General features: G+C 53.1%; 2 protein-coding genes and 1 long non-coding RNA gene across 4 annotated transcripts; 1 reads left to right on the top strand and 2 right to left on the bottom strand.

The window, feature by feature from the left end:
- Positions 1-315: 315 nt before the first annotated feature.
- Positions 316-9,560, bottom strand: TRIM11 (tripartite motif containing 11). 2 transcript variants are annotated; one of them, XM_079772875.1, is made up of 6 exons: positions 8,983-9,560; positions 6,709-6,804; positions 6,299-6,529; positions 4,735-4,757; positions 4,553-4,653; positions 316-4,047 (listed from the first exon to the last, which is right to left on the bottom strand). In XM_079772875.1, exons 1-6 carry the CDS (start codon positions 9,388-9,390, stop codon positions 3,500-3,502), a joined length of 1,407 nt encoding a protein of 468 aa, XP_079629001.1. In that variant the 5' UTR covers positions 9,391-9,560; the 3' UTR covers positions 316-3,499. The 2 variants fall into 2 exon arrangements, with proteins under 2 accessions (XP_079629001.1, XP_079629002.1); XM_079772876.1 differs by having other exon boundaries at positions 6,299-6,526.
- Positions 9,561-9,811: 251 nt separating this feature from the next.
- On the top strand, positions 9,812-14,608 carry LOC307099817. Its single transcript, XR_013813563.1, has 3 exons — positions 9,812-9,940; positions 12,932-13,076; positions 13,533-14,608. It is a non-coding gene; the product is annotated as an uncharacterized lncRNA (long non-coding RNA).
- TRIM17 (tripartite motif containing 17) lies at positions 9,936-15,878 on the bottom strand. The gene is made up of 6 exons (XM_079771801.1): positions 14,635-15,878; positions 13,464-13,559; positions 12,827-13,057; positions 11,553-11,575; positions 11,373-11,473; positions 9,936-11,104 (listed from the first exon to the last, which is right to left on the bottom strand). The coding sequence occupies exons 1-6, from the start codon at positions 15,061-15,063 to the stop codon at positions 10,557-10,559; spliced, it is 1,428 nt and encodes a 475-aa protein (XP_079627927.1). The 5' UTR covers positions 15,064-15,878; the 3' UTR covers positions 9,936-10,556.
- Between the last annotated feature and the right edge of the window lie 9,349 nt (positions 15,879-25,227).

Here is a 25,227-nt window from a genome sequence, read left to right as displayed (position 1 = left end):
TAAAAACATAAAAGATAACCACCAGTGGAGGGTAAAGATATTTGGATAACATGCTTAAAAAGCTAAAAGAAATAAAAACTAGCTAAGTCTATAACTAGCAAAACTATCCTTCAACAATGAAGATGAAATAATATTCCTAGATATATACAAAAAACTGGGAGAATTTGCTGCTAGCAAGTTTTACTTACAAGAAATACTTAAGGCCCTAACCAGTTTGGCTCAGTGGATAGAGCATCTGCCTGCAGACAGGTTCGATTCCGGTCAAGGGCATGTACCTTGGTTGCCGGCACATCCTCAGTAGGGGGTGTGCAGGAGGCGGCTGATCGATGTTTTTCTCTCATTGATGCTTCTAACTCTCTATCCCTCTACCTTCCTCTCTGTAAAAAATCAATAAAATATATTTTTTTTAAAAAACAAAGAAATACTTAAGGACCAAGAGAAATTGAAACCAGATGGAAACTCAAATCTACATGAAGAAATAAAAAGCATGGTAAGCATAATTACATAGGTAGACATAGAAGACAGTATCAATAACATTTTCTTGACTGATTTAAAAGCCAGCCACACAACACAATCATTATAAAATTGTATTGTTGGGATTATAACATATAAAGACACCACATATATATATACCACCAAATGCACAGACAGAAGAGAAATGGTTCTATTTTGGAGAAAGAAAATGACACTAGGCAGTAATGTGAATCCAGAGGAATGCCTCCTTCTCTTAAGAAATATACTGAATTAACCTTTCACTGGTGTTGTCACCCAATCCCCTCCATAGACTAAAATCCCATCCATACAGTCACTGATACAAAGAACACTCCACTGAAGACCAGAACACACATTGTCAAGTGCACACGGGCCATTCTCCAGGAAGGCAATATGCCAGGCAATAAAACAACTAAGTATGTGTTTTCACAATGGAGTTTAATCAGAAGTCAACAGAAGGAAATTTGGGAAAGCCTAATACTTAGAAATTAAACATACATCTAAATAACCCATGTGTCAAAAAAGAAATCACAGTAACAATTAAAAAATGTTTTGAGCCTCCCCCAACCCCAGCCCTCTTCCCCACAGGCAGAGGACAGAGTGCTAGTGCAGGAGACACCCACTGGTAGTTCAAGGGACATTACCAGGCTTGCAACCTGGGCAAATTCATCCCAGACAATCCCCCTAACCTGCCCCCAAGGCCCCCTTTTCTGACTTCTTAGTGAGCCAAAGCAGACCAACCTGGGCTGATTTCCCCAGCCCTTTCTTGTTTCACTGTCCCCAGCTTTAATAAACGTCCTCTAAAATTCACCTGGACTTGTGTTGTGAAATCTTTCCTGCATGAAGTCAAGTACCCACATACTACTAACTGGCCCTAAGCAGACCCACCAAGGGCCAGGTCCCCTTCCCAGTAACACTAGTGCAGCAGATAACAACTGATAGTGTTGAAGGCACCCAGTCATAGTACTGGAGACACCCACTGGTAGTGTAGGGGGCACCCCATGGTAATATAGGAGACCCCACTAGTAGCACAGGAGGCATCTATCTGTTGCAGACACTCACTACTTGTTGGGACACATCTTTGTAGCTCTTAGCCACTCTGAGTATCAGCTACATGGGCAAAATCTTTCATTTACTGTGGTCCATGGTGCACAGCAAAGTGAGGGGCTATCACAGGGTCCACTGGCTCAGCAGGTAAAATGCGTGGAAAGTGCACTCAGCATGTGTGTATGGTCGTCAACTAAGTTCATTTCTTCTGTCACCTAGTGATGGATGTGTGAACATTCCACCCCAAACTTCCCAGTTTGGCAACAGGATCTTTTGGGCTGAAGGCAGTTGATAAGCAGATAGCAGAGAAGCTGCAAGTCCTCCCCCTGCCTAAAAGGACTGAGTCAGTCACAGAAGACAATGAGATCCCTCAGCATGGGCTGACTCTGGGACTCTCCATAAACCCCCTAACCAGCCCTTCTACCCTGGTACTCTTCAGACTGTCATTTCCCACAAACTTGTTCTTTATTGCAGTGGCTGCAGAAGTCGGACTTCTAAGCTGTCGCTGGAGTTACTCATTTCCTCTGGGTGTCTTCCATGTGCATGAGGTGTATGTGTTAATAAACATCTTTTTTTCATTAATCTTTTATTACAGGGGTCCAGACAGGGATCAGATGGGTGGAGGGAATATTTTCCCTCCCTCACACTGGTGCTCCCAAGCCTTGGTTAGGTGTCCATCCTGCTGTTCTTGGGGCAGTCGTGGCTCCTCCAAACTCGCACCCTGAGGCTGTCTCACCTCCTGGCTTCCGGCGGCCATCCAGGAAATCCCAAACATTAAAGTCCAAATCTTGCTTCAGGCAAGAACCAATCAGTACCTCAGATTCTCAACAGGAAGTGAAACAGTAGGCAGTCACCTGGGAAAGGATGGGGAAACTTTCCCAGCCAGAAAAGTGGCAGACTCCTGGCTCAACGGAGAAAAACCTCCCGGGTACTTAATTTGAAGGAATTGTTCAAAGTGGTACATACATTAAAAAAGTCCAACAATGGGAAAATGAGTAAATAAATAATCAAGTAACTAGCTATTGAACACCATGGAACCTAGAACAGTTGATCAGATTATTTGAAAAAAAAGAATCCCATGGCAGTTGCATGAAATGCAGCCAGCCACTGTGTCCCCAACTTTGCTGTGGATGGCAGGCCTTTGCCCATGGACTCTGCCACCCAATTCAAAACAGTGGCATCACAGACAATGGTTAGTTTATTTACTGTAAGGATGGTCCTTACCACACAAAAAATCTTGGGGTACACGCCTTCTTGTGAAAAAGCACCGAAACAAGCCAATAGAAATCCTGGATTGGGGTGGGGGAGGTCTATGCAGTTTCACCTTCCCCAGGCAGGGCCAGTCTTTCCTCAGCTAGTGCTCAGCTCTGGGATGAGAAGGAGCATCTGCAGAAGCCCACAGTGGCCCACGCTGGGGGACTTGAGGGCTTGTACCCAGGTTCCTCAGACCCCTTATGCAGTACCTTTTGCTCTGAGCACTCTTCCTCTGGCCTTTCCCATGCCCCCTTCTCTCCTGATGACTTCTGCACCCCGATTAATGGGGCCTCCACATCCAGCACCATTTTCTAGGACCAGACCTTGAGACAGGCTGACGGACTCACCTCCCTCCAGCGGCCTCACAAGACAGCAGCTCTTTGGGGATGCAGCCCTGGGGCTGTCAAGGACTCAGGCTGAAGCCTCAGAAAGTTCCACAGGCCCTGGCCTCAACGCTGACCAGCCGGGCTCCTGCAAACAGAGCTCCCCAGGATCCTGGCTTGGGCTGTGCAGAGGACTGTGAGCAATGCCCTGGTGACATTCGATGGCCATGGAGGGTCACCTGGGAGATGTTGCTGGCCCCACAGTGCTGGCTTCCCGGGGATGACAGAGGGAGAGGGATTTTACTAAGCGCACAAAGTGGCATTGGGAGCTCTTCCTGTGGCTCAGGACATCCTTGAAGACTCAAAAGGCATGAGACACCTGCTCACTGGGAAGCCAGCCCATCCCCAAGCCCTCCCTTGGGTCGGCAGATGGTCATGGGCGTGGGGCTGCTAGACAGAGGTGAGAAGAGGGCCCGAAGCGTCCCTGAGAAGGGAGTTTCAGGGAAGGCATACAGGAGTGACCCATCGGTGGCGCTGTAGAATGCCAGGTGCCCGGCCTCATAGTCCAGAAAGATGCCTACACGCCGGGGTGGGTCTCGAAGGGGGGCAAAGGCCCGCTCAGAGGAGTTGTAGAAGCCCCCCAGGAACACCAGGATCCAGAACCCGTTGCCTGCAAAGAGTTCACCCTTCTCCTTACGGTTAGCATTCTCCCTGCAGACACCCAAGGCCCAGCTGGCCCGCTCGCCCACCTCCACTTCCCAGTAGTGGCGGCCGGAGCTCAGGGGCTCCCGGCCCAGCACACAGGGTCCGGGGTCAAAGCGCTCGGGGCTGTCAGGCAGGGGCTGCCGCAGGTCCCCCCGCCGCACACTCTGCATGTCTTCTGACAGGACCAGCTCAGGGTTAGCAGTGTCAGGATCCAGCGTTATATCCCCTGCAGACAGAGCAGTGGTCACCTCAGGCCCCTTCTGCCAGCCTGCATGGGGTCTGCCCTCAAACATCCTTATAGCTGGCTAGAGTGACTGCTCCCCATCTTGTGTCTTCTCGAAAGATCACCTAACCACTTGCAGTTGCAACTCGGAATACACTGCCTTTCAATTCACTCTCTTGAAATTCAGGAGGAACCTGAGTGCTTTCTATGTCTACTCTTCCAATCCTCAGTGTTCCAGCCCAGCTTTCACACTGGGCTCCCCAGGCCTGGGCCTACACAGGTGTCCTGGCACCTGATGGACCGACCTTCACTTTTCCTAAATGCACCAGGACAGCCCAGCCTGGCTGGCCCTCCCTCAGCAGCCTGCCCTGACCCCTCACCTTCTCAGCCATGAACCGGGAGCCTCTGTGCCTTTCCTACCACAGGCCCTGGGATGGGCACTTCTTCTGGACCAGAGCTGGCCAGCTGGGTCCCCCCACCCCCCACCTTGGTATGCTGTAGCACCCACCTCGGAACCTCTGCAGAGCCTCCACCAGCCCCGGGACCCTGCACACCGTCCTCATCTCCATGGGCACCACCTTAGGCGGCTGCAGCTTCACTTCCTGGACCCTGGAGAGGCAGCCAGGTGTCACCCCCAGGGTGGGCCCACCGTACCCGACCGTCTTCCCTAGGGAAAGGCTGGACTCCTACCTGCGCAGGGTGTCCATGATGTCCTGTGGGAGAGACGTGGTGTCAGTGCCCATTACATGGTCTTGCCCCCTACCTCCATCCGTGTTGCAGTGTCCCCCCACATGCCCCTGCAGCCTCACCTGCTCCCAGCCCATCCAGCCCATAGGCACCTTACCCGGCCTCCATTAGCTGCCCCCCGTCATGTCCTGACTCAGAGCCCAACTTCCAGGTAAGGCCTCTCTGCTTAGGTGCCCTTTCCCCCAAAGTGATACATAAGAGCATTTTACTCAGTGTCACGGGCTGGTTGTAGCCCCGAAATCCACATTGGTATCCTAATGACCAGGACTTCAGAATGCGTCAGTATTTGAAGAATGGGCTTCCTAAAGAGGTGATTATAATAAAATGAGGTCACTAGGGCGGACCCTAATCCCATATGGCTGGTGTCCTTACAGGAAGAGGAGATGAGGACACAGGTGTACACTGAGGCAGAGGCCTCAGAACCAGCTCTGCCCACACCGGGACCTCAGGCTCCAGGCCTGGGAGGAATAAAGGTCTGTTGCTTAAGCCACCTGTGTGTCACTTGTTACACGGCCTGAGCTGACAGAGACAATCTGTTATTGGGAATGCCAGCTCCTGACAGTAAACAGCTTGCCTTTTTAGAACACTGCCTAGCACACAGCAGGGACCCAGCCCACTTTGTCAATCAAATGAACCCCACAAGCAGTCATTCTAACTACACTGTGTACCAGCTACCAGGCCAGAAACCAGGATGAAGAGGGCAAGTAAGACGTTGTGCCCAACGTGGGTTCCCTTAGGGGCAGGAAATTGCACACACAGTAGTTGACTCTGTCTGGGGAGCCTGGGGACCTGCTAGGCCTCTAAAGGAAAGGGAGACTAGTGGGTATGTGAAACCTGCAGATTCATCAGAAACAGAGACCGTGCAGGCCTGGGAGAGGCACATCTAAAGGGCCAGGTGCAAAGCAGTTACAAACAGCCGTCCTTACTTGTTTTACTGGGTAAGGGGAAATGGGGGGGGGGGGGGGGGTGTTAGTCTTGGTTGTCACAAGGTCTGGAGCTGCCCTAACCACTTAGGAGAGGGATGGAGAAAGGGCCCCCTGCCCAGAGGTGGGAAGGGGGACCTGGACCTTGAAGGAAGTTGACCTCTGTAGAGATCACCTGGCCACTCTGGGCAGTGGGGACTAGATACCTCTCCCTTTAGGAAAACGCTCCGTACCCACAGAGGATGGCTAGGGGGGAATCCTGGAGGGGCGCCCAGGACCCCAAACTCTGGTGTAGCTGGGGCCCTGGGACCATAAGTCACTCAGAGTTCTGCTTCTGTTTCCAATGGGGCTCCCGGACAGGTACCAACAGCAGTTCTCAGTGGGGTTCAGGATCCGTATCCATTCCCCAGGCAGTGGCATGTCCATAAGGCCCGCACCCCAGTACTTCACAGGTAGGACACAGGACATCCAGAAGAGGCCAAGCTCAGAGAGCTTGCTCCACCCAGGGCTCCCTCCTTCCTGCTCCCAGGTCTGCACCCCTTCCCATTAGAGCCCCTGCCTGCCCATTCCAGGCACGTGCTCACCTGCAGCAGTCCCAATGCCGGCAGCTGGCAGCGCCCCTCCAGCTCAGCGACAAGATCAGCTAGCTGGGCGCTCTGCTGCCCAAGGCGGACAGCGCTCTCCTGCAGCGGGGGCAGCACCTCCAGCTCCTCCTCCTCCAGCCTCTGCAGAAGCCGTTGCTCTTCCTCTGCCAGCAGGCGGCGCAGCCGCTCAAACTCTGAGCGCACATTCTGCCGCTGGCTCTCCACCATCTTCTGTGGGGGGCACCAGGGGGACAGTGAACCGGGTCCCACAAACCCACCCCGGGGGTTGAGGGTCTAGAGCAGGAGTGCTACGTTATGAGGAGCAATAGTGTGAACAGCGCCATCCAGCAGTGGGGGCACCAGTGCCCCACCTCCCCACACCCCTGGGACCTCAGCGCCCAGCCACCTGCCTGCCACAGGGCACAGGTCTCCTCCGCCTGAGCCTGAAACAGCAGGGCATCTTCCATTTGCTTCTGCAGGTGGTCCAGGGACTTCTCCAGCTTGCCCTGCAAGGAAGTGAGGGCAGCCAGTAACCCCAACGGGCCCTGCTCCTATTCCCACTGCCCAGCTCCACTCAACGGATTGAACAAATTGAATCTGCTAGGAGATGCCCTCTTCCCGGATGACCTCCCACCCGTCAGGCTGACCTAACCCCTTGCCCATTTTTCCTTTTCTCCAGCCTTCCTTCCTCTCCCGACCTTCCCAGCCTGGCTCCCTACCTCATCGCAGCCCTCTTTCCTGTGAATCCCTTCACCTCAATGCCTGTCCTGAGCTTGCCAAAGTTCAGCTTCATCGGAAGGCGCCAAGGGGCACTCACACTTGGATCCAGCTGCCTTGAGCCTGACCTCAGGCAACACCCAACTGTCTACATCAACCCTACTTACCACGGGCTTGCTGAGGCATCCCCAGCATTAAGACAAAGTAGGCACCAGTACAGTGTGAGGGAGAAATAGCAGTTGTGTAAGAGCCCTCTGCCCCACAAGTTATTGGCCCTAGCAGCTCAAACCCTTTGCTTTGTCTAGTCACTTCTCCACAATTTATTATCCTCTGTTAAAATGGAATATAAGCTCTTAAGTCTAAGCACTCATTTAAGTTTTGCACTCTTTCTTCTACGAAGTCATTGTGCCATATGAAATTTAAGACTAATAAAACTATAACTTTTCATCTGTTCAGGTTAACATTTGTCAGTTTAATTTGCAAGTCTCGGTCACAGAACCTAACAGGGTAGAGTAAAAGGTTTTCCTCCTCTACAATAGAGTTAAGTGCTGCCCTCTGAGACTTTATCAGGTCAGCTACAAGGAGCCTTTAGAGCAGTGGTTCTCAACCTTCCTAATGCCACAATCCTTTAATACAGTTCCTCGTGTTGTGGTGACCCCCAACCATAAAATTATTTTCGTTGCTACTTCATAACTGTAACTTTGCTACTGTTAATGAATCGTAATGTAAATATGTGTTTTCCGATGGTCTTAGGCTCTACAGCAGCGGTTCTCAACCTGTGGGTTGCGACCAGGTTGAGAACCTCTAGCAGGGTCGCATAAGACCATCGGAAAACACAGATATTTACATTACGATTCATAACAGTAGCAAAATTACAGTTATGAAGTAGCAACGAAAGTAACTTTATGGTTGGGGGTCATCACAACATGAGGAACTGTATGAAAGGGTCGCGGCACTAGAAAGGTTGAGAACCACTGCTTTAGAGGGCTGCTGGCCACTCTTCACTCTCACGGTCACTTTCTGTACCCTGATCCGGGTGTTTGGTGACAGGAGTGCAAACCTGCTGGACATGAGTAGACAGACATTCCTGCATGCATGTAATACCCCGAAGTGAGAGGGAAATCCATGTTGAGAGTGGATCATAGAACAGGTTTATTCTGGTACCCCATAGGCTTGTTCTATGACAGTGACCTATTGGCCAAGTATTAATTCTAATGCTGACTAAATGCTGTGCATGGTGCGCCCCAGCAGACGCAGACACACACACACACTGGCTACTGGCCGTAAAGCAAAATGCAAACCAGTCAAAAAGTTTGAAAGATGCCACCAATGCATCAATACCTGAGTTCCAGAAACAAACCCTGCTAAGGCAACAGGCCAGGTGAGCCAGGTGAGCTGTTTGCCCCCCAGCAAAGGGGGTAGTGCTGGTGTGAGCTTGGGTCTTAAGGAAATGCGTTTCCAGAGCAGGAAAACAAGGCTTCTCATCCTGAGACCTAAGCACAGCTGAGCTCTGGGGTGTCAGATGGCAGTGGTGGCCCCAAGTAACCCACTCAGAAAGCCTGCCGGGCCCCGGCGTCTGTCCCCCGGAGTAGTTTCTCACCAGGACTTCAGCACTGGCCGAGGCCCCAACACGGGCCCCACCGGAGATGAACCCTCATTCGTCCCACCTGAAGGAAAACCACCTCTGCTGTTCTCTTCCCACTCTCTCCTGCGTTGGGCTCTATCCCAGCCACTGTACAGTCACCCCGGCCCAGCACCCGCCCCCGACGGTGGGCCCTCCCACCATCATAGCCGGCACCTCGGCCTCAGAGACCGCCTTCTTCTCCCAGCTCCCCACTGCTGAGTGGTGCCCCAACCCCGGGAAAGTGCCGGCCTGGGAAAGGCTAAGCGCCCCCGCCCCCCTTAAAACAAAACCACAACCCAGGCCAGACCGGAGCCGTGCCCGCGCCCCGCGCCCCCGCGCGCACCTTGAGGTCCTCGGCTGCGTCCTGCAGCGGGCGGACGCGGTGCGCCCAGTGCTCCCCCGAGCGCTCGCAGGCCGCGCACAGCAGGCGCAGCTCGTCGGCGCAGAAGGACGCCAGCGGCTCGCGGTGCGCGGCGCACACGCCCTGGGGCACCGGGGACGGCGGGTGCAGGCGCCGCGCCATCTCGGCCATCTTGGCCAGCGGGCGGTTGGGCCGCAGATTCCGCTGCGGGGACAGCTCGCGACACTCGGGGCAGGCGTACGGGCCCTCGGGCTGGCCCCAGCAGCGCCGGATGCACTCGCGGCAGAAGTTGTGGCCGCAGTCGGTCATCACGGGGTCCATGAAGTAGTCGAGGCAGATGGCGCAGGTGGCCTCCTCCTGGAGGTTGGTGGACAAGTCGGCGGCGGCCATGGCGCGGTAGAGCGGAGAAGGCGGCGCTCTCCCCGAGTCGGGCGCTGGCCTGCCGCCGTCGGGACTTTGGGGGACCGGGGTCTCCGGAAAACGGGGGGCGCGGGGGCTGTTGGAACGCGAGGTGCTGGGGGCGCGGGGCGCCGCGGCTCCCGGATGCGGGCAGGAAGCAGCACGGCGGAAGCAGGAAGCAGCTGTCTTGGGGGCGGGGCTAGAGGCGGGGGAAACACCCGCTTTGGTCCGGGATTGGCTGTGGCCTGTCACGCGGCCCGCGGGAAGGCTGTTCGCCCTCTGACCCGGCGTCTCCGCCGCCGCCCGGGCACGTTCTCGTGGCTCCGGCTCGCCCGGGGGTCGCGCGGCCTGGCTGTTCCTCAGGCCAGGGGAAGGGTGGGGGGCAGGGGCCGGGCCAGCGGGGCGCCCCGCATGGTCACTGGGGTCCTCGCGGCGCAGCGACTACGAGGACTGGGGTAGCCCCAGCCGCTCCCGTGCGCCCAGCACGGTCGGAATGAATGGGTGGAAGCGCTCTGCCCGTAGGGACTCTGGTCGTGTGGAGGTAGGAGTGCATTGACTGGAATTCTGGGGTGCTGATGACTGTTACGGGGCTCCTAATGCGCCGGAAACTGCGCGGGTGGGGTGGGGAGTGGAAGGAAAGGACACGCCCACCCTCAAGATCCTTACTCCTTGAGTTTAACCCCCCACTTCCCGCAGGTTCAAAGGGGGGTGGAAAGGGATGGGGTGGGTAGCTCTCAGGTTTTTAGGGGTTCCGCTTGAAAACGTGTACGTCCTTGTTTTCCCTATGAAAGACCCAGACGTGGAATTGCTGGTAACAAGAAAGGTGCACCCCTCAGGCCACAGGTTTACTTATAACAACCCGAACCAGGAGGACCCAGTGAGTGGCAGGTGGAGGGCAACGTGTCTAAAAAAAGCTCCAGCACCAGGGCCTGGTCCCTAAGGGTTACTCAGAGGTTGGTACAGGCCCCCTCTATCAAGCACCTGTGAATCCAGTGTGTGGTGTAACTGCTTTAATCACGATTCTATTTCGGCTTGGTGAGCCCCCGGGCCAGCAGGGCCCTCCACTGCTCCACGGAGATCCGCAGGGCAGGTAGCCCTGAGCAGGACCACCTCACTTTCCAGAGAAAGTGGAGTGCCCGCGCTCCCTCCCTACACGCCTATCCCTTCACCCACAGTGTCACTGTTGAGATGACCATCTGGCCGGATTTGGGGACCCCAAGGCAAAAGAAGGGCTTCAGGGGGCCTGGGAAGGCTGGCTCGGCATAGGTGTGCAGGTGGGACCCGCTGCTGGCGTTGTAGAAAGACACCTCCCCGGCCTCAAAGTCCAGGAAGACGCCCACGTGGCTGGGGGGCTCCGTCAGTGTGATGGGGATCAGGGTGGACACCGGGGGCTCATACTTCTTTCCCTTGCACAGCTGTACAACCCAGAATCCATTTTCGGGGGACTTGGGGACTCGGTCCGTCCGGCTCACGTTGTCCCTGCACACACCTAGGGCCCACAGCGCATCCCCTGTGAGGTTCATGCCCACCTCCCAGTAGTGCCGCCCTGAGGAGAAGGTCTGGCAGCCCACGGCACAGGGGTAGGCCAGGAACCTGTCCTTGCTGCAGGGTGTGCCGTCTGGTGGCGTGCTGAGGTAGTGCCTCTGGTGGCTCTCGTACAGGAGCAGGTAGGGGTACGCTGTGGCAGGGTCGGGTACCACGTTCTCTGCAGACAGGCCCAGCAACAGGGACGGGGCTGAATCATCCCGGTTCTCCCTGACCACCACCCTCCTAGGCCTCCCCTTGGCCGAGTCCAGCTGTGAGCCTGGGTCTCTGCATGGGCCGTACCCCAGCTGCCGATGTTGGTGGTGCCAAGGAGATGAGCTGGGGACCATTTGGGCATCTGGGAGTGGCAGGTAAGGGTAGGGTGTGAATTCCCAGTGGACATCAAGGCTCCCAGGGGTGGCTCTGGTCGAGAGACAGGCCCCACTTACCTTGGAAACTCTTGAGCACCTCTATCTGCCCGGGGACTCTGCAGACAGTCCTCAGCGAGATGGGGGTGGCCTCTGGGTACTGCACACTCAAGCTGTTCTTCCTCCAGAGGGGACAGACGTTACTGACCCCTCTGGCCCCACGTGAAGCCCTCCCTGCCTGCACCTCAGGCGCTCATATACCTGTCCTGAGGCTCCTTCATATCCTGCGAAAACACGGAGAGAGGGAGGTCCGCTACATCTTGTTAGGAATCTGGGGCGTCCCCAAGCCCCCTGTGTGGACATTTCTGGCCTGCAGAGCAAGGAGAATTCTTAATGCTTCCCCGTGACCCTCTTTCCAGTTTTCAGAATGGATCCCTATCTCTTGGCCACCCAGGTCTGCTGCTGTCCCCCTGCACGTTAGTAAGAACACAAAAGCTGTCCTGCTCTCGACTGGTGGGGAAGGCATGGGGGACCCAAGGGCGCTTCCACGCTGCAGGCCTTGGGCAGCTCAGGAGTGTTGAGTGGGTGGCGAATAGGCTGCTTTTTACTAGAAGATCAAGTATTCCCCAAAGTTGGGGCGAGTGCATAGTCCGTTAACTAAACCAGGACACTGTTGTCCCAAGATGCCAGGACATCTCGCCAGGAGACTGGTGCCGACCTTGCATGTGGCATTTGCTTCATTTGTATAAACACGCTGTGTGTGTGTGTGTGTGTGTGTGTGTGATGGCTCACGGCACGAAATATGTTTTTTGCTATGGGTTCCATTTTTCATACAATTCACAAGACAGTTACCCACTTGTCGGCCAACATAATCACTCCCACTTCTCTGCCCCCCCCCCCCCCCCCCCCCCGTGCAGGCCCATCCCTGGCAGGCCAGCTGCACCTGCTCCCCCATTCCAAACCCTCAGCAGGATCACATGACTTGCTCCTGCCTTTAACTCACTGGGCCTGACCTGGCTGGTGTGTCCCTGTCCCAAGTCACCAAGGGGATGACGGCTGTCCCTGGGCCATCCCCCGCCCCTCAGACAAGGAAGGGAATGCACAACATGGGTGTCTAGGACTGATTTTGTCCCCCAAGCCCACATGTTGGAGCCCAGCCCCCAGGACCTCAGGTGAGGCTATATTTGGAGGTGGGGCCTTTAAAAGGTGATGAAGGTGAAATGAGGTCACAAGGGTGGGCCCTAATCCAATGTGACTTGGTGACCTTAGCAGAGCAGGACAGCTGCACAGAGGACGACCATGTGCAGACACAGGGAGGACATGGCATCCACACACCAAGGAGAGAGGCCTCCGGAGAACCAGCCTCCAGGCTGAGAGATAAATGTTTAAGCCCCCAGCCCGTGGTGTTTGTTACACAGCCTGAGCTGATGGAGACAGAGCCTTCCCTGTTGGTCTGTATTTGCCCTGGCAGGTCCACCACACCTGGGCCAGAACATGTGTCCACCCAGCCAGCCAGGTGAGCAGGTGAGTCTCACCTGCAGCATCTGCAGCGGCTCCCGGGTGCTGCAGTCCTCCAGCCGCAGCAGCAGGGTCTCCAGGGAGCAGCTCTGCTGCTCTAGTGCAACCATGCTCTCCCGCAGCCTGGCCGCCGTGTCCTGCTCCTCCTGCCGCAGGGCCTGCAGCAGGCGCTCCTCCTCCTCCACTAGGAGGGCAGCCATCTTCTTGAACTCCGTCACAATGAGCCGTCTCTGCTGCCTCACCTTCTCCTGCAGGTGGGACCTGGAGGTGAGGCACTGCCAGCGACTACCATCCTGTGCCCCCCAACTTGGAGGGGCCACTCCGGGGATGCCGGCACATCTCATGGCCACAGTGACCCACAGAAAGCCAGCACAGCTGGGGAGGGGGAGGGGTCACACAGAGCCCCCATCACTGTGGGGTGACCCCATGACCCCAAATGGCCATCAAGGCCTCTGTGTACCCCTCAGTCCCTGCTTCAAAGTGGCCAGTCGGGGCTGAGTGCACATTCTCAGTCCTGACTCAGGTGGGAATTCCGTGCCTTTCCTGGGTCTTGTGCTGTCATCCACCTCGAGGGTCCACAGGTTCTAGAAGCCCTGCAGTACCCTGGGGCCTGGCCAGGCCTTCCCGCCCGTTCCTCAAGGTCTCAGCACCTGCCTGCCACTCGGCCAAGGCCTGCTGCTCCCTGGTCTGCAGCTTCTGGGTCTTCTCCATTTCCTCCCGCAGGTGCCCCATGTCACCCTCCAGCTTCAGCTGCAGACAACAGACCGCGGGATAGGAGTTGGAGGCCCCTGCTCACCCACATCAGGAGGTGCCTCTGAAGCTGCATTCTAAGGGGGATGGACATAACACCCCATAACATGCCCCTTGGGCGTGAGGATTATTTTGAGCTGAAGGCAGAAAGTCACCTTCTGAGGTTCCTGTTAGGTGACTAAAAGCAGAAGCTGCTGAGGAATGAGGGTTGCCACGAATCCGCCTCCCAGGGGAAGTTTTATGGCTCTGAAGGAGGTGGAAAGTGGGATACCACTGATGAACTTTATCTTTTGTTAGTTTCCCCAAAATATTTACTTTCTGTTATGATCTGAATGTTTGTGTCCCCCCAAATTCACATGTTAAATCCTAACCCCCAAGGAGATGGGGCCTTTGGGAGGTGATGAGGTCTGAAAGGTAGAGCTCTCAGGAATGGGGTTAGTGAGGACAGTGAGAAGTTGGCTGTCCATGAACTGGGAAGGAGCCCCCACCCGACTGTGCTGGTGCCCTGATCTTGGACTTGCAGCCTCCAGAGCCAAGAGCATGAAGTTCTGGCTGTTTATAAGCCGCCCAGTCTTGTGTTCTGTGACAGCGGCTGGAATGGACCAAGACACTTTCCCAGTTGCTGCCCTTGGGAGCCTGTCACCTTTCCCTTTGTCTCTTCTCTCCAAGTCCTGTTCCTTCTTCAGATGCCACCTAGCCAGCCATACACATCGCTGTGCTTTCTTCCCTGTGACGTGTGCGGGCCACATGTGTTAACAGTTTGCCTTTCTCTCCTTGATGTCTTTCCTCAGTCTGATTTAGGGTGGAAGAAAAAGGCTCTTTCCTCCCCTACAAAGGGTCACCTGGCCTGCCCACACAGATGGCTTTAAGGCTACTTTGTCTGCCTGGGCTCCTGAATAACTGAAGGGGATGCTCAGCTGGCCCTGCCACCTGCCTGCTTTATTGTGGGAGCTACAGACACTTCCACTGTGTGGTCCAGCATACGGGGCTGTTTGTTACAGCGGTTGTTCTATCTGGCTGACACACCCCTAGACACACAGACACACACTCAGGCCTCATTGACCCCTGGGCCCACCTTGTGCTCCTTCACGGCCTCCTCCACCGGGACCACTCTGTGAGGCCGGTGTTCCTGGGACTCCCTGCAGACCACGCAGATGGGGCTCTGGTCATCTTCGCAGAAGAGTTTGAGCACCTCCTGGTGCACCTGGCACAGATCCCTGCTCTGGATGCCCGGGTGCTGTCGTGCCATCTCAGCCACCTTGGTCAGCAGGCGGTTGGGCCGCAGGGTCCTCTGGGGGGACAGCTCGCGGCACTCGGGGCAGGGGAAGACCCCCCTGCGCTTCCTCCTGCCCTTCTTGCCTTTGGCCTTCTCCCAAGTCAGCCGGATGCACTCACGGCAGAAGTTGTGGCCACAGGTGGTCATCACGGGGTCGGTGAAATAATCAAGGCAGATGGAGCATGTCGCCTCCTCCTGCAGCTTTCTGGAAAGTTCCACGGCATCCATGGCTCCTGGGAAAGAAACAGTATCCGGCCACACCCTCTGCCCAGAGCCCCAGGCACTTGAGGTGTCCTCTTGCAGACAGCACTGAACACGGTCCTGTTAGGGCACCTGGCTTGTCTTCATTGCTAGGCATAGGTGCGTCTGAAAGCTGACACCCTCTCCACAACCAAGTTCCAGCCAGGTTCCCCTAAGCTGCCACCTGTCTCGGCCTAGCCATGCCCAGTGTTCCATTCAGAGCCCATCCCACCCCGCCTATGATGAATGTGCAGGAATCCGGCTAGTCAGTTTGGCAAGAAGATCCCTCCCCATTTCTCTTCATTGTGATTTTCCGTCACTAACCCCTTCACCTTGCCCTTGGCCATCCTACTACCTTGTGGGCTACAGTAGGAGATGACTCCATCTTCCTCCCTATTGCAATAGCCTTGAATAAAGTCTGCCTTACCGCTTTAACCAGTGTCAGAATCAGTTTTTCTCTAACAAGACATCCATGCAACAAAGGAAAGGAGTATTTTAAAAGGAAAAATCAGAGATAGAAAAGTTCTCTGCTTGACCAAACTATTCAGGCTCCCAGAACTTTCCAAATAGGCCCTGGGCTTCCGTGTTTGTGTCTGCATTGTCCGAGTTTAAATAGAATCCCAATGTGTGGGTTTAGACAGAAGCCCCTACCCAGAGGCTTCCTGTTAGTAATTTCCTATCACTAACCCACCTTGACCAGAAATCCCCACTGGCCCATCCTGTACTGAGAGTTGAGCTTTCTGTGGGGTTCTGTGCTGTTCCCTTTGGCAGTCCTGAATAAAATGTTCTTACTGCTCTAACTACCACCCAACTCTGGTTTCCTTTGCCAAGATGCAGTGCAGAAGACACACGATTCATGCATGCACACGTATGCACACAAACATAAGTACTCACACACAGGGGCACATGCACACACTGGTGTTCGAACACCCATGCCCTGATGCAGTTCAGATCCAGTCTCCCCATGCACCTCATGGGGTGGTCACTGGGGCGAGTCAGAGCAGACCTGAAAGTCATTTCTGAACCACAGCACTATCCGGTCCCTGCCCTGCCATCACCCAGAGAGATGGCTCTGATATTTCGGACACTGGGTTCCCCCTGTGGAAGCTGCCTCTACGCAGAGCCCTTGGGGTCAGTCCCTCCTGCCGCCTACCCACCTGAAACCGAATGGGCGTAGGATGGTCTGGTGGGCACCGGTCTGGGCCAGGTTCGGGGGAAGGGGGCCAAGGACTCTGGGTCAGTGAGGTGGACCCTTGCCCCTCGGTCCTGGGGATGCTCCTGCAATTAGGGCTAAACCAGGTGACCCTTCTGGTTCCAACTGATAACCACCTTCAAGCTGGGGCCTCAGTGTATGGGCGCCCACAGGGTGGCCACCCGACCGCCCCTGGATAGACTGGTACTCACCGGGGAGAGGGGTGCACGCTGCCGGACCAGGCGCCCCGGACCACGACCACGAGCGCAAACGGGGGCGCTGGAAAACCTGCGTTTGCGCCACAGAGACCAGGGGGAGGGGGAGGGGGAGGGACGGTGGCCTCAGGGGCGCGGGCTTTGTGGCGTCAGCAGAGGCTAGGAGGCCTTAGGGGGTGTGTGAGTGTGCGGGGAGGACTGGGGTGGGGTGTCAGCAGCCAGGGGCAGCGGGGGAGCAGACTTGGGCGAGTGAAAGGTGGAGGGCAGTGGGTGGGGGAGGGATTTTGGATAGACCAACGGGGATGGGCCGGGGGTGAGGACAGGGACCGTACCTTGTCCCTGGATGGGGGTAGGCGAGTTGGGGGCAGAGGGCGGACATGTGGTATGAGGGATAGGAAAAGCTTTGGGAAGAAGGGGAGAGGGCAGCGGGGGGGGGGGGGGGGGCGAGGGGGTGCCTGGCGTTGGGAGGAAGGTGAAGGTGATAGGGGCAGCAGAAACCGGCGCCCAGTTGGGGAAGTGATGGGGGTCGTTGGGAGAAGTGATGAGGGTCTGGGCTCCAGGAGGCACCCGGGAGGAAGGAGAGGGGCGGCGCCCGGACCCGGGTTAGGAGGGGCGGGCGGGTTCAGAGGGGCGCCGGACAGGGTGGTCCCTGAGGGTCTTGCCAGCGGTGGAGGTGGTTTGGGTGGGTCGCTGACTCCCAACCCTGCCCTAGCCCTGCCCTGGCCATTGGCTGCGCGCCCCCGGAGTCCTACCCCTGGGAGCGGACACAGGAGGAAACTAAGGTTCGCGCCGCCGCCAAAGGGCCGCGCAACAGACGGGCCGCATCTCCGGGGCGCGCGGGTGTAGACGGCCCGGCTGCGGGTGCAGACAGACGGCCAGCTTTCCCGGTGCGGAGCGGGTGTGTTTCTCGGGTTGGGTGGTGCCTCCTTAGCAGAACACGACAGGACGGAGTCGGACTGCGCAGTCCAGCCTGCGCCTGCCGGTGCCGGGAGGGGAGGGACCGAGGAGGGCAGACAATGCTCATCGGAGCACCATCCGCGCGTGCCTTCTAGGGCCCTGACTCAGGGCAAGGGCTGAGGGTTTCTTTCAATTTAGGAAATTGAATTTAGAAAAACTTTAAAACAAAAATTAAAGGAAACACACAAGAGAACAATGGACCCCATATATAAATTGTCCAGATCAGTATTTCACTGTATTTGCTTCATTTGTCCTGTTCTTTAGTATTGGCTGAAGGTTAAAAAAACAAACAACAAATCCCACAAATCACTAGATTCACCTCTACGTGCTTCTGCAAAGGAGAAAAAAACTTTCCCCCTAACCTCTTGGTTCAGTGGCTGGGGCTTGCTAATTTAACTGAAAAAGCCTGATCAACAGGAAAAAAACGCACACACACCAGTTTGTAGTTATGTATTTGGGCTTCCACAAAGGAAGTAGCTGGTTTGTTAAGCAGGTAAAGTTAAAAGTTTTTATGTAAAACTTAGGGGAAAGGAAGGGGGAGAAATGGCCTCTGGGAAAAACAATTAGGCTTCTTTAGGAAATACCAAAAGGGAGTGGACGAAAAGGAGCCACAGACTAACCCAGATAAGCTGGGGGGTGGGGGGGTGGGGGGCTGTGTCAACACAAGGAACATTCAAACCTGTGAAGAATTTTTGTGAGCTTATTTGAGCCAAACTGGCCACAATTGACAGGAAGCAAAATCTCAAATGATTGAGATAATGCTCTGGAGAATGGCAGTTTTGCACCTTATTTTATACACTAGAGGCCCGGTGCATGAAAGCCATGCACTGGTGGGTCTCTAGGCCTGGCCGGCCAGGGCCTTCCTTCATTCCACGCCGCCCCCTGGTGGTCAGCGCATGTCATAGTGAGCCCTCCAACTCCCGGTCTCCTGGTCGAACGCCCGAGGGGACACTTTGCATATTAGTCTTTAATATATATAGATTACAATCAAAAGAGGGGATGTGGGTTACTTGAAATCCACTGTGATAGATTAGGGAGGTGGGAGAAAGCAAAGGGGAAACCTCTGGGATTGGATAAAAAGTCAAGTGATAGACACAATTTTAAAATACATATATTTTTATTGATTTCAGAGAGGAAGGAAGAGGAAGAATCATTGACCGGCTGCCTCCTGCATGAGCCCTACTGGGGATCGAGCCCCCCATCACACCAGTTGGTTGACACACACTTCTTTTACTGAGGTGGGTGCAGGATAGTTAAGTCAGCAATTAACTCAATAACAATGAGATTACTTGTGGTCTCTGCAGAGCAGTGCCGGGGTTCTTTCCCAGCATTAAGAAGGGGTCAGCAATCTGGAGAAAGGCTGTGTGTAGATGAAGTAGGAGTCCAAAGACGAAAGATAGTTTTGAAAGGCATTGGGGGTCAGAGGAGCTTCAGCTGAAGGAGCTAAAGACTTCTCCTTGACTCAGGACCCCCTACGACAGTGGTTCTCAACCTTCCTAATGCCGCGACCCTTTAATACAGTTCCTCATGTTGTGGTGACCCCCAACCATAAAATTATTTTCGTTGCTACTTCATAACTGTAATTTTGCTACTATTATGAATCGTAATGTAAATATCTGTTTTTTCCGATAGTTGAGAACCGCTGCTGTAGAGCGTAAGACCATCGGAAAACACAGATATTTACATTATGATTCATTAACAGTAGCAAGATTAGTTATGAAGTAGCAACGAAAATAATTTTATGGTTGGGGGTCACCACAACATGAGGAACTGTATTAAAGGGTCAAGGCATTAGAAAGGTTGAGAACCACTGCCCTAAGGCAAGGTGGAGATAATACACTTCAAAGGGTAGGATACAGAAGCATTGTCAGAATGGGGAATAGCCTTCAGCTAGCTGTTCAGGTGTTTGGCCAACAGGAGGCAATAACATGTAGATTAAGAAGCCCTGAGCTGTCTGGCAGTAGACAATCATCCTATTCAGGTTTGGGGGAGATGCCTATTAGCTATTGAACAGGTAATTACATATGTGACTCAGCCCTTGTTGAGCCCCCAAGTTTCATCAACCTTTTGATAAAACTCTTGTAATTATGACATGCTGGAATTGGCTCCTGGCAAGTGGTGCCTGTGCTTTGAGCGGTCCAGAAAAAGGAAACTTTTGACAATCCAACAATACGTTAGCGTAGATGCAAAAAGACAATAGACAGACTTAGTTATGGTAAAGATGGACCTTTTTCAGGGAAGACACCAGCCCAGGACATGTCTACCCACCACAAACTGCTTTTTAGCTAGAAAAACTAATTTCAGACCATCCTTTGTTACTTTAGGTCTCATAATACCCGAACAACTCGAACAATTCCTCCAACAGGCTTCCTATTTAGCACTTTCCTTAAGGATAACATGTTAGGGTTTGGGTGATAAGGAGCTCCGCTCCTATAGTGACAAGACTGCTAAGTTCAGTGATGGCGAACCTATGACACGCGTGTCAGCACTGACACGCGTAGCCATTTCTGATGACACGCGGCCGCATGCCGAGGATGAAACATTTGCTGCTCCTGAGGATGAAACATTTGCGACTAGAGTCTTGGAGTTAGTTTTTTCCTCAAAGTGACACACTACCCGAGTTATGCTCAGTTTTTTGGCGAAGTTTGACACACCAAGCTCAAAAGGTTGCCCATCACTGGCTAAGCTAGTGCCTGCAGTCTTGTAGCAAAGACAGGGTGAAACAGCGGCAGCTGCTCTTTGGGAGGGGGAGTGAGCGGAAGGCATGCTGTTCTGCCTTTGGGAGAGGCAGGCGGTTTGTTAGGACCGTGAGGAAGGTGTACTGAATTCACCTGATATCATGGCATCATTGGCTTCTGTCCCTGCCTAAGCGGGGGCTGCCTTTTCTCCTTGTGTGTCTCCTTTTCTAAAGCCCTCTCTTCCCCCTCTTGCTCCCTGTTGTAAAATACTGAGGATGCTACTTTTAACATCTCTTCCAGAGGGGTGGCTGGCCCCATTCCTAATTTCTGTAGTTTCCTCCTAATATCTGGAGCCAACTGCGTCATGACTTTATCTCTTAGGATAATTGCTCCAGCTGGATCATCAGGATCCAGATTGGTGTATTCGATCAAAGCTTCCCTTCGTCTTTCTGTGAAGGAGGTGGGATTTCCTTGGGGACCTTAGTCAATGGCTACCAGTTTATTGTAATGAACAGGCTTCTTTTGGGAGGCTTTCATTCCCTGCAGGAGGCAGCAGAGCATGCGATCTGTGGCCCACCGCCCATCCTCTGAATTGTAGTCCCAACTAGGATCAGAATAGGGGATGCCTCCGCTCCTGGTGGGTAGTTATCGTTTTCTCTGTGGGTTTCATTTGCATAGGCTACTGCCTTTCTCTTAATACTATCACTTTCTGAGACGGTCAACGCTTCTTGGAGTATTAGGTTAATATCCCTCCAAGATAAATCATACATTAAGGTAAGCTTCCTCCATTCTTAGATAAAGGTGCCAGGGTCTATAAAATCCCCAACCTGTCCTTTATGACTATGGAATCTTGCATTTTAAATGGAACCTGAATTCTTACTATTTGCCCCTGTCCTGGGGCCTCCCTCAAAGGGAAAAGTCAAGATGGTATTTTTTTTGTTTTCTTTTGAATCTATTGCTTTATCTGCCACCTCTCCCACCCTTCACTAGTTGATTCAGTATAGGGTGGTGCTAGTTCTGGAGCAGCTGGTTGTTGGGGCTCTATGGGTGGAATTGGGCATTTACTCTCAAGATTTTGATCCTTCTTTGCTATGGCCACTAAGAGTACAGGATCTATCTCACGGCTCTGGTATAATTTGGAGTTATTTCTCAGGGCCACAAAGACCTGGACCTATGGCATTTCAGTCCACTTGCCCTGCCTTCAACAGAATAAGTTTAATTATGAGATTGTATTGTGGACGAAAGGAGCCACATGCTAACCTGACAAGCTCAGGGGAGGCCTGCGTGGCAGTCTTGCAAACTCAGAGACCTGGAATAACCACAAAGGATGGTTTGAAAATTAAATATTTAACTACAAACAGGTTATGGTGGGCAATCATTCCTAGGCTTCTATCTTCCCTGACAAAGATCAACTTGGATCTTCTTTACTGAGCCCATTTGCCTTTTTGCCTCTGAGATAACATATCTGTGAGATGTCTGGGTAACTTGTAACTTCCTTCTTTTGCTGGAGCCCCTGGGGTACAACCAAATGTGGTAGGCGCCAGGACAGATGCCTCAAATTCCTTCATTATCATGTTAATTGTTCCTGTACCCACCTAAGTATGTGTCCATCATTTTACTTTTTATCCAATCCCAGGGGTTTCCCACCATTTGACTTCATCCAATGAATTTCATGTAGCCCACCTATGTCCCTCCTTTGATGGCAATGCATAAATACAGATGTAACCCACCATTCTTCGGAGCATAATCTCAATTCGTTGAGGTTCTGCTTCCCGACATATGTCGACAGTTTGGCTCAAATAAACTCACTAAAATTCTTTACAGGTTTCAATGGTTTTTTCGTTAACAGTATTATAATTTAGGCTCCCATTTCTAGGGCAAACTTCCCCATCTCCTAATTTATATTGGGGCCAGGCTGTATTACAAAAGAAACGTAATATTTTTCTTTTTATCCCAGTTCTTTAAAATGCATCCCGAGAGGAGAATCTTACGGTATTGAATTTTGGTTTCCCGTCTCAAAAAGACTAGAGGAGCTCTTAGGAGAGAATGGCCATCCCCGTTCTGTCTCCTATGTTACCCCTGGAGGAGGCTTCCCTTCTCTGGTGTAGGTTTCCAGACTTAACTAGTCCTTACTGTGTATCCCCCTGGCTTTCCAGGCTTAACTAGTCCTTACTTTGTAATCCCCTGGAGTCTCTATTCTCAATTGATTTAAAACCTCCTTGGCCTCCTTCCCTGTGCTATGGGGAGGCCAGGGGAGGCCTTCTGCCTTCTGGGTGCACTCCTATCCTATTTAAGTGGCAGTGCCACCAGTTACTGGCCCGTCTTTCCTGCCAAAGGCCCTGCGGGAGTAAGAATTGTAGTTTTCCTAGTCCGGTTGTAAAGATGGGACTCTTCCAAATTCTTGTACTATTCTCATTCCCTCAAAAAAAAAAAAAAAATCACTATTCAATACATTGTCCACTAAAATGTCTGAAAATCTGCCATTCCTGTCTATTCCCCCTGTCTCATGGGTCCTGTGGAGCCATACATAACAGATGCCTGAATAGTATGGGCAGTCCTTCCTTTGTCCATATCCAAACAGGTAATTCACTGATATCCCCTAAGTGTTGGTAGGGCCCAGCAGGACACAGCCAACATTCCCTGCTGTGCCTGTCAGCTTTTTCAAGATATTTGACAAATTGCCTTTGAACCTCAGAGTTAGGTATTAGAGCCCAGAGTATGCACATGAAGACGGTCCCTTTATCCCATTTATTCCATAATTGGTACAGAACCAGTCCCCTCATTAATGGGGTGGAGTAAAGAGCCCTAATTAGCCTGGCAAATGCCTTTAGGATCAATTTGTTTAACTAGAATGTCTTGCCTAAACCTTTTTTTTTACAGAACAACAGGCTGTTGGTTATCAGCCTCTGGCCAGTGCCTTTTTCTGACAAGGTCTGTAAAGGCAACCTAAGAGAGGAACTTTCTCTGAGTTTCCTGGATAATATTTCTGAAACCTGAGGGTCTCCGGTTAATTCTTTCCCTTGCCGCCCCACAGATGCACACTCTCCCTGTCCGCATTTTCTACAAGGGGGTACAGATGCAAATAGAGCTTCCAAAAGCCATGGGGGGAGGGGAGGTGGGGGCCGAGAGGAGCAGCAGGCTGACAGCTGATGGATGACTTAATTTATTCTTCCAGCCAAGCTCCAGAGGCAGAAAAGCTAAGGATTTTATGTGGTAGGTCAAAGTGTGCTGCTTGTGGAGGGGTCTCCCAGAGGCTGTGAAACTGCTGGTCATCCCCACACCTTCTTTTGTGCCTCGGTTTCTCTCACCGGCTGAACAACCAGTGGGGACCTGGAGCGCTGGGGGACCAGCCCTATGTGCAGTGCCTGGACAGGTCAAAGCTGAATTATAGTTGTATTCTGGTCCCTATGAGGCCCCTGCCCATCTTAGGGTTCAACCTCAGACACCTCCGCAAGGCCCTTACTTACATAAGGACATTTTGAGACTCTCAAACCAAAGGGAGGAATTTGCCTCTTTGATCTTTGGAGCTTGGGGGTGGAGGGGGACCCAAACACTGAATTTGTGGGAGGCTCTGACCTATATATTTCCTCCTGTGGCGGGCCCCTGAGGGTCCCCGAAGCTCCGCCCAAGTCAGCTGTGGCGGGGCCCTGGGGTTAGGCTCCATAGCTCTGCCCAAGTCAGTCAGAGTGGGGAAGTGAGACTACAGTTTTATCCAGATACTGAACTAGGTTGCAAGCCCCCCTCCCCCATTTTCCTTTTCATTCCCCCCTCTTTTTCCACAAGCTATTCTTAGCCTTGGGGATTACAAAAGACTCAGGAATTGGGGATAAGGTTGATGACCACTCTAGCTACTTCCTGCTGAAGAGGGACAATGAAAAAAAAGGGGGGTTCAGTATCCCGAGTCTTCCCCATCTTCCCCAAGGGGGTCGTCAGAGTAGCAAGGGCAGAGAAGTTCTCCTCCCGGTACCAGTCTGGGGTTTCGGCGACACTTGTATGAAGACAGAATAAAACTGTTAGGAAAAAAACAAAACAATGATTAACCAGATAGGAGGGGATAAGGAGATTCAGGTCGGTCATCCGGATCCGCCGTCTTCTTGAAAATGATCCGCAGGGGGTGGTTCAGGTCAGAGGTCACCTTCCACTCTGGATGCTGATTGTCCAGCTGGTGGGCTGCTATTACCCGGGAGTGGTGGATCCAGGTGTTCAGTCCTGCAACTTTGAGAGCTGAGGGGGTGGTTAGTACGACTAGATAAGGTCCCTTCCAGGTTGGCTTAGGGGTTCCTTTTTCCAAACCTGGTCCCAGGCTTGTGAGGGTGCACAGCTGTTCCTAGAGAGATGGGCAATCGATCAGTAACCCAACTGTGGACTTCAAGGATAGTTTTCCCAAGTCCTTGTAGCTGTTTTTGAATTTCTAAGTTCCCTATTTCCCCCAAATCTCCCTTTGGCCGAATTGAGGGAGGGGGTCTGCCATATAGAATTTCAAATGGAGAGAACCCTACCCTGGCTCTCGGGGTATGGCCCACCTGCAGGAGCACAAGTGGTAAGATATCTGTCCAGGGTAAGTTCGTCTCCTGGCATAGCTTAGCCATAGCCTGCTTGAGAGTCCAGTTCATGCGTTCTACTTTCCCTGAACTCTGAGCCTGTAGGCTGTATATAAGTTCCACCTAATTCCTAAGGCCTTAGCTACCTGCTGTACTGCCTCAGCTATAAAGGCTGGGCCATTATCTGATGCTACAGTTAATGGCATTCCATACTGTGGAATTATGTCCTTCAGTAACGCCTTAGTGACTTTTCTCACCTTCTCCATGCGGGTAGGATATGCCTCAACCCAGCCTGAAAAGGTGCAGACAAAAACTAAAAGATATTTATTTCCTCTACTAGGCCCTATTTCTGTAAAATCTACCTCTAGATCTTCAAAGGGAACCTGCCCACAGCGCTGAATTCCTATCGGTCCTACGGGACCCTGCCTTGCATTGTTCTGTGCACAGAGGAGGCAGCGCTGAGAGACTGAGGCACATAAGGAGAGGAGACGGGCAATTAGATCGTATCTGCTTAACAAGGCTTCTAGAGCCGTCTTCTCTAAATGGGTAAGTTCATGCTGCTGGAGGAC

Source organism: Cnephaeus nilssonii (genome assembly GCF_951640355.1).
Source record: "Cnephaeus nilssonii genome assembly, chromosome: 5".
Lineage (NCBI taxonomy): Eukaryota > Metazoa > Chordata > Mammalia > Chiroptera > Vespertilionidae > Cnephaeus > Cnephaeus nilssonii.
Note: the sequence above shows the minus strand (reverse complement) of the source record. Positions and strands in the feature narration are given on the sequence as shown.